The 7,820-nt window shown below is 32.0% G+C and overlaps 1 protein-coding gene across 1 annotated transcript; it reads right to left on the bottom strand.

The window, feature by feature from the left end:
- Positions 1-127: 127 nt before the first annotated feature.
- On the bottom strand, positions 128-1,299 carry LOC120125692. The gene is made up of 4 exons (XM_039144058.1): positions 1,201-1,299; positions 975-1,091; positions 311-838; positions 128-148 (listed from the first exon to the last, which is right to left on the bottom strand). Exons 1-4 carry the CDS (start codon positions 1,297-1,299, stop codon positions 128-130), a joined length of 765 nt encoding a protein of 254 aa, XP_038999989.1.
- Positions 1,300-7,820: the final 6,521 nt, after the last annotated feature.

Below are 7,820 nucleotides of genomic sequence, written 5' to 3'. Positions count from 1 at the left end.
TCAAGTTTCATATTACCTGCTGTCTTGTCAGCAAAATGCAGCTGGGCCACATTTTCTGTATAATCAGTTAACTACGAGTATCAAATCTTTTCCATATAAAGAGGCATTTCTATCAAAAAAATTGCCGCTATCCTATGTCCATCCATCCCTGACAAAAGAAATTAAAATATCCATTTTGTGAACTATTTCATGGTAAATTTTGCGTCAATTGGTCAAACCTAAAACACACTCCTACCAATGAACCGACCACCAAATATTTGTAAGTAATACCAGATATTCATCTCTGCCTGCACCTTAAATCAGTACATACCTGCACCTTAAGAGGCTCCAAACATTTGTCTGTTGATTCAAGCTTGGTTTTAAGTCTCTTTACTGGAGTCACAATGTTGGAAACTTTCTTACCTGGAGATTGTTTATCCTTCAAAGCATTGGCAAGTGATTGGCTTTCTTTTCCTCTGACATCTCCAGAAGCAGAATTGGACTTTGCGGAAGCTTGTCTCCCAGTTGTCAGCCTGCTAATGCACTGTCCAGATCGATCATGAATAGTATCAGGAGGCAACAGCTTTCTGCTTGAAACACTTCTGGAAAGAGACGGTTGAGGCCTGGAAATGGCTGGTACAGGACTCATCTCGTTTATGGACAAAGACTTCGAACGCTGATGTTTAGTATGTCGAACCGGAGACTGCTCGACGGTGGATTCATTCGAATTCTCCACATTCCTCTTGGAAGATGCATAGACAACTTCTTGATAAAGGCCTTGCCTAAAACTCACTACTTGCTCTTCAAGCCTGACAACTTCCTCTTCCAAAACAGCTACCTCAGCAAGCAACTCTAGTGTCTGGAAATCCCTCGGAAAATAAAAACAATTCACAATCGAAACCGAAATTTACATAAAACATGTAAAAAAAAAACCAATTTTCAAGTATCTGAGCAATTCTTCCTCAAATGTAGCATGCAATTTAAGTTAGGCTTACATATGGAGGTAGGTAAGGAGGAAGCCGAGGAAGTGCCCCTAAAGGTCTGGTAAAAGCTCTCTCCAAAGCTCTATGAACATTCTCTTCATGTCTAAGCTTCCTTTTTAGCTTATCAACCTAAAAAATTCACCAGTAACACCTCAAATTTGTTTTAAAAAAATGCAAGCAAAAAGCCAAGAGAAAATCAATTGAATAGACTAAAAGAGAGAATAATATTTTTGGTTACATCTTGTAATAAGGCTATTTTCCTTTCCCTGTTTGATCTTCTCCTATTTGTGACTGCTTTGCTGGTACCAAGTGTTCTACTTCCCTGACTCTTCTCCATCTTCTCCTTCTTTGTACATCCAAAGGGGGAAATGGCAAATTCTTCAGTAAATGAAAAGGGTTTATACAAAGAAATAATTGAAAGAAAGAAACTTAAAGAAGACACTATTCCTTCCTTGAGACAAGTGCAAGGTCAGCTTCAGATTTTTGGATCAAAAGTGCTTCCCTACTTCTCTTTTTATGACACAAGCAATAACAGCAAAAGAAAAAGGTTTAAAATTAAAACAATTCCAAAATGTTTAAACCAAAAACAATCCAAGTTTCAACTTCTAATCCCCAAAGAATCAGACTTTGGATATTCAAACCAATAATTAACAAAACCCAAATCTTCAAATCTTGTGAAGAAGGTCAAAATAAGAAAGAAAAAGAGAGAAGTTACTTTATTGTTGTTTCTGTCATGATTTAAAGGAGCCTTCATGGACTGAAGGGCGGTGCGGACTCTTGTATTCATCATCTTCTTCTTCTTTTTCCCTTTTTCTTTCTATTTAAAGAATCAAAATACAAAAAATAAACAATGCAACAGTACCTACACTTTTAGTCTCCTACTACTAATAATTTCCATGGCCTGAAAGAAACAATGCAAACAAAGAAGAAAGTAAGAAACAAAACAATAGCCATTGAAATTTCTCCGAGACGAAATGATAAAAAAAAAGAGGGAATGATAAAGAAAGAAATTTCTTTGAATACCCTTTGTTTATTTCTAAGTTACAGAGCGGGCAAACTTGAAAGTAAAGCGACCAGGAAACACCAATGCCTGCATGTATATACATGGGTTTTTTACATTGCAAGTTTTGTCTATTTATATAGTGACGAAATGATAAAAAAAAAGAGGGAATGATAAAGAAAGAAATTTCTTTGAATACCTTGTTTATTCTAAGTTACAGAGCGGGCAAACTTGAAAGTAAAGCGACCAGGAAACACCAATGCTGCATGTATAGACATGGGTTTTTTACATTGCAAGTTTTTGTCTATTTATATAGTAAAAAAATATCAAATTTTATATATTAATATATAAAAGTATGAAAGAGTGAAGAAACAAAGAAAACGACGAGAATTTGAGCTTGAAATCGCTATTGAATCCAAGAATGGCGTAACAGATGGACAAACCAATGAAAAAAAAAACTGCATATATATATATATTATTTATGGATTGAGAAATCTTGATGAAAATATTTCTTTTATTAATAAAACAAAATTTTGTTCAGCATTAAAGAAGTAATGCTTGAAGACAAGAGTCATTCACAGGCTTACCGCACTTTCATTTCTTCTTCATGTTCAGTTCATCAGCTTCTTTATGAGAGATCATGAGAGGCTTTTGTCATCTTCTCTTTTTATATAGTGCTTCCATTTTATATAAGAAATCTAATGACCCAATAGACATGTCAATGCAAAAAAAGTAAAAGTAAAAATCGGAGTATATTATTTTTGAAAATGATATATTTTATCTCTCAAATTAATATTTTTACTCTTTTTAATTAATTAATTAATTTAAATAGAGAAAATTTAATTTTTAAAATATTTTAGTCATTTTATTAAGATATCTAGCATCTCATCATATTAGACCAATTATACTTAATATTACTAAGCTTTTCAACTTCACAACTAAATTAAAAAATTATCATATCTCATTTTTAAATATCAATTAACGACACTAATAAAATTTTAACTTAAACTAAAATTAAATTAATCACCATCACCCTTAAAAAAGTAATCACCATCTATGTATCAAATAATTATCATTTTATTTTTACTTTATTTATCCACTATAATAACTAAATTGCCTTTCTATCTAAGCAACCCAACGTGGTGATTAATGAAGGGAACCTGTTTCAAATTGATACGCATTTCCTTTGCTTTTGGGTTATTTTGACATTGATATATGAACCATACGATAATCCATTCATTTGATATGTAATTTGGATGTTTTCATACGTTTTTCATTGATTATTGTGATATAATAAACATTTATATGAAAAAATAAGATCTAGACATTACTTAAATTAATGTATTTGAATTATTGTATTTCTTTTTAAAAAAATAGAAATACTTATATGTATTAATATAGAAATTATTGTCACGCTTAAACGTTAATATTTTATTTTTGAATAGTTTAGGTGATTACAATATAATATATATTCGAAACTTTCTTAATTAATTGATAACACACCCCCTACAAATTAACGAAATTGCTCAAGCTCATATTCTTTAAGAGAACAACATTCTCATTTATCATTGAAACTACTTAATGAGTTATTACCGCTAATAATTATTAAACATTGTTTAATCATATTGTGTTAATATTATTTAAAAAAAATTGTATTTAATGTTATTTGGTATGCTTTTACATGGGATATTTAAAGAGAAAAGGTAATCAGCTTTAAAGTAAAGTTTGGGAGAGACATTCCCAAGGCATTATATATAAAATATAATATTTTTAAAAATGATTAGCGTTAGTGTACAATGTGCATGGGTTGAATTGAACGAATGATAGTTTTTAGTAGCAGAAGCACGTGAGTGCGCTTACAGCCATTCACCCAACCCAAATATCTACTTATTTTAGATACTAATACATATTGTACATTGTTTTTCATGTTTCCATCACTCATTTTTTTACTGTGTATTTATTTTAGTCATTGTACATTAAAAAATATAATTTCATCACTAAATTTTAGATTGTTTTTGTTTTAGTCATTCAAGTGTTAAATCTAATACAACATGATGATATAGCCATTTTTTACTAACATGGAGACAATGTGTTATCGATCTATTTTTTATTATATTATCTTTTGTTAAAATGATAAAACTTTTATAATTTCATATTTTTGTCGTGTCGATGTCAAATTTGTCGTTCTCTGACATCTTATCTAACCAATCAAGACATCAAAAACTCTCGTCATTGTCCTCTACATTCTATCAATTTATATTTTCTTAATATCTCTTTAAATTAGTAAAACTCAATATAAAACTCGTAAAACCCTAAACCACTTCATATATAATCTCTATCATTCAATTACATGGAATTGAGATATATAGCTTGTTACGTCCTTCTCCATCTCCCCCCTCCCGGTTGGATTTAGAAGAAGGTGCTTGATCATCATAATCCGAAATTAGGATTTTTTTTCACACAAAAATGAATAAAATTTGTGGTCATTTCCTAATTTTTGAAAGGCAAATGCTCATTCAGAATTTTGTAATCATTTAAAGGCGGGGTGACAAAAAAGGATAATTCTAAATTTCAATGATTCAATTAATTTTTTTAATTTAACAACCAAAATAGGTTGAGATTAAAGTTAGTGATGACATTTGTATTTAATTAATAAAATGTTTGGTACTTTTGTAAAGTTTATTTGTGATTGCAAAAGCTATTATTACTCATGAGTGGTATGGTTATGAGAAATAACTGAAGAAATTAGCAAAATTCAAACTCAAGCTATTAGAAGTTTTTTGTTTACAAGAACTGCTGGGTAATAGCTAGTTTATTTATTATCGTCGACAATCATATCCTAAGGCACTAAAAACCGGCGGGTGGATACGGTAGGATTGTAATGCCCAAGGCGAGCTAATATTCAACTACATTGTTCACTTCTCGATTACCTAGATGATCTCGATATTCCAATAAAGTTTTAGGAGCTTGCGGATCCTACGATAATTGATGTTCATGCAGCTGGGTTGGAGAGTTGAGGATCCTCGCAACCTCGTTACTGTCACTTCTACTTCAACGCGTCTTGTCCAATGCTCCCATGCTAAGGTTAGACCATCCAACACCGTCCAGATCAGCTCGACATGAAGACTGAACATCGTCCAATGTTACGATGATTAACCCTATGTTCAATGCTGTTGCACATTACCTTTGGAATGAAATTTGAATTTCCTTAAACAAAATTCCAACCCTATGTCTAGGCTCAAAACACTTTCAAGCTTGGATAGACGTGATTAGAAAGGAAAATCCAAAGTAACTTTTAGCAAGAGATCTTAATATTAGACTATCAGCTTTAAGACATCACACATAAAAGAACAAACAGAAGGGGGGGGGGGGAAAGATCTAAATATAAGGTGTAAATTAAGATTTAACCTCCCCAAAAGAAGGAAAACACTAAAGTCCACAACTAATAAAGGTAGGTATTGAGTTGTATTAAAACACTAAAAATAATGCAAGAGATTGTCCCAATCTTGTCAAGCTACCACTTCATTTAATATAAACTTGCTTCATTTTGGGTGGTCCCGAGATGAGAGGCACATTGGGATTTGGGTGAAGAGGGTAAGGTAAGGGTGAATGAGGTTCAAAGTAGAAAAAGTGAGAACATATGCTTAAATTTGAGCAATGCCTATGAAAAACAAGCAGATCCACATGCTACAAAGATAAGGTTTATCTCCTCCGCTAGCATTAGTGAACAAAGAAGCTTTTTGAGCAGTAGTTCATATATTCCCATAGTGTAAATATATTTTTAGTATTCTTTGATATGATGATAATTTTAGTTATACAAAATTTAATGTGGTTGTAAATTTTTTATATCACATCTTAAGTAAGCCAACGAGTGTTGGCACAAGTGATTGAAATTCAGGAATTTGAGCTTGTAAGGTCAAGGTCAAGTTCAAATCCTATCACCGTCACTTGGTGGGCAATTTGTAAGTTCTTATGTAAATCCTAATTGGATTTAGGTATGCCATGACCCTAGATTGGGGAACCACCCCTGATCTAAACTTTTGGGTACCAAAAAAAATATCACATTAAGTAAAATTAATGAATTACGTTAGGGAAATATATTCAGATTTATTAAAGGTTTTATCGTTTGGGATAGTTTCTACATAAACCAACAAAGCCATCAGTAGATGAGGATGACATTGGCAAAATTATCAACAAATACGAACGACTTTTATCTAATATTTTCCTTTTACAATTTTAGGACCAATATAAAAAATTAAAAGTACATAGACTAAAAACGAATTTTCATAAATTACCTTTTAAGTTAAACAAAGAGTTTAAGGAAATTAAACTTCACTAATTTTGCTTATATCATATTTTAATTTTTTATAATGTGTATTTGTATGAGGCCGTATAAGTAGAAACAGCATTATTACAGCAGCCAGATGACCCATATATTTGTATGCAATATGTTATATGGGACAGAGGTCCCGAAAAGGAAAACCCGATGGATCACTTTCCCAGTTGGCTGTACTCGTGGTCCAAATGGGCACCAAAAACTGGACCACATGGATAAGTGTCCCTGCTTACAGACTGGAATGCGAAACAAGGATTTACCTAAAAGAAATTTCATCTGCCTGCACGGTTAAGCCAGACTCGGAATTTCACACGTTATATGAGACCTTCACCGAAGAAAATGAAATGATTGGGAGCTTAGATTTGTTTGGTTGGGTTATGGAACTTTCCACGGGAGATGGTCCCCGTGTAAATACAGTTTGGTGACAAATGAAGTTGTCCTAATGTTTGCTCTATTTATGGTTCAAAACAAAAGCCAATCCTGTCTTGTCCACATCATTGTCTCAAGATGCACCTTATCTCTCTATTCATTATAATGGGAAAGCTATGTCATTCAGAAAGTTTTTATATCGCTCGCCGATGATAAGGTTCTGAACTGTGCGTGCCTCTATAGCATACGCTTTGGCAGCTGAGTAGCAGACCTGGGTAGTGATGCACATACAATGAAGTTTGACAGCCCTCTTCAGTTGACAAATTTCTGTACAAAGAACGGAACATACAATAACAAGTAGACTGTTGTAGGCACATGCATATCAAAAGACACACGTTATTGACTTAATGTTACAGCTATCACTCACCCATTGACAAAATGCACATTACACAAATACATGACCAACACACAAGTATCCAAGTAATCCAGTCGATGTTCTGCTACTCGGGAATACAAGCACAAAACACGTAAAAGACCTAATATCCCAACTCTAACTCAATACCATGAAATGAGGAATCTATTTTCTCCTCTAATGACAAAAGTAAAAGCATATCTATCTAGGTGGTTAGATTTGATGCAATTAGAAAAACAACACCCTCAGACCACCTAGTAGTGCTAGCTTTTAATCAGTATAATTTTTAGTGTAATTTAATTTAAGGGCTAAAACTATCATTTTATCTATATAAAAAGTTATTTTAAATAATAAATTTATTTGGTACATATTTTATATTAAAAAATATAAAAATAAAATATTTTTTTCATATTCTAAATTGACAAAGTAATATTTGTTCAGAATTTTAGTAATTGACAATGCACAATTCATACATCTTACAACACAATTACTCGAACCTAAGACTTATAAAATAAACTGTCATCTTATTACTGAAATCGATTAATGATTCATATGAAAAATAAAATAAAGCATGTTAAACTACATTTATATATAAAAAGAGATTGTAAGAGATTATTTAGAATTAAATTTAAAATCTAATACTATTAGAAACTTAATTTTATAAGAAAAAAACTTATTGGACGTGACAATGAAAGTTGACATTTTTAACGGATAGTGGACCTATATCACATCAACTTATAA

The sequence above is a fragment of the Hibiscus syriacus genome, unplaced genomic scaffold (assembly GCF_006381635.1).
Source record: "Hibiscus syriacus cultivar Baekdansim isolate YM2019G1 unplaced genomic scaffold, ASM638163v2 tig00110437_pilon, whole genome shotgun sequence".
Classification (NCBI taxonomy): domain Eukaryota; kingdom Viridiplantae; phylum Streptophyta; class Magnoliopsida; order Malvales; family Malvaceae; genus Hibiscus; species Hibiscus syriacus.
The sequence above is the reverse complement of the archived record's forward strand: the minus strand, read 5'-3'. Positions and strand labels throughout refer to the sequence as shown.

Bases quoted from the DNA above. Each gene is read 5' to 3' on its own strand.
- LOC120125692 (XM_039144058.1), bottom strand. From the start codon at position 1,299: ATGGAGAAGAGTCAGGGAAGTAGAACACTTGGTACCAGCAAAGCAGTC. The intron at 1,092-1,200 runs GTAACCAAAAAT...TGAATTTTTTAG, and splicing joins AAATAGCCTTATTACAAGAT to GTTGATAAGCTAAAAAGGAA. The intron at 149-310 runs GTATGTACTGAT...TTCTTTTGTCAG, and splicing joins TGGAGCCTCTTAAGGTGCAG to GGATGGATGGACATAGGATA.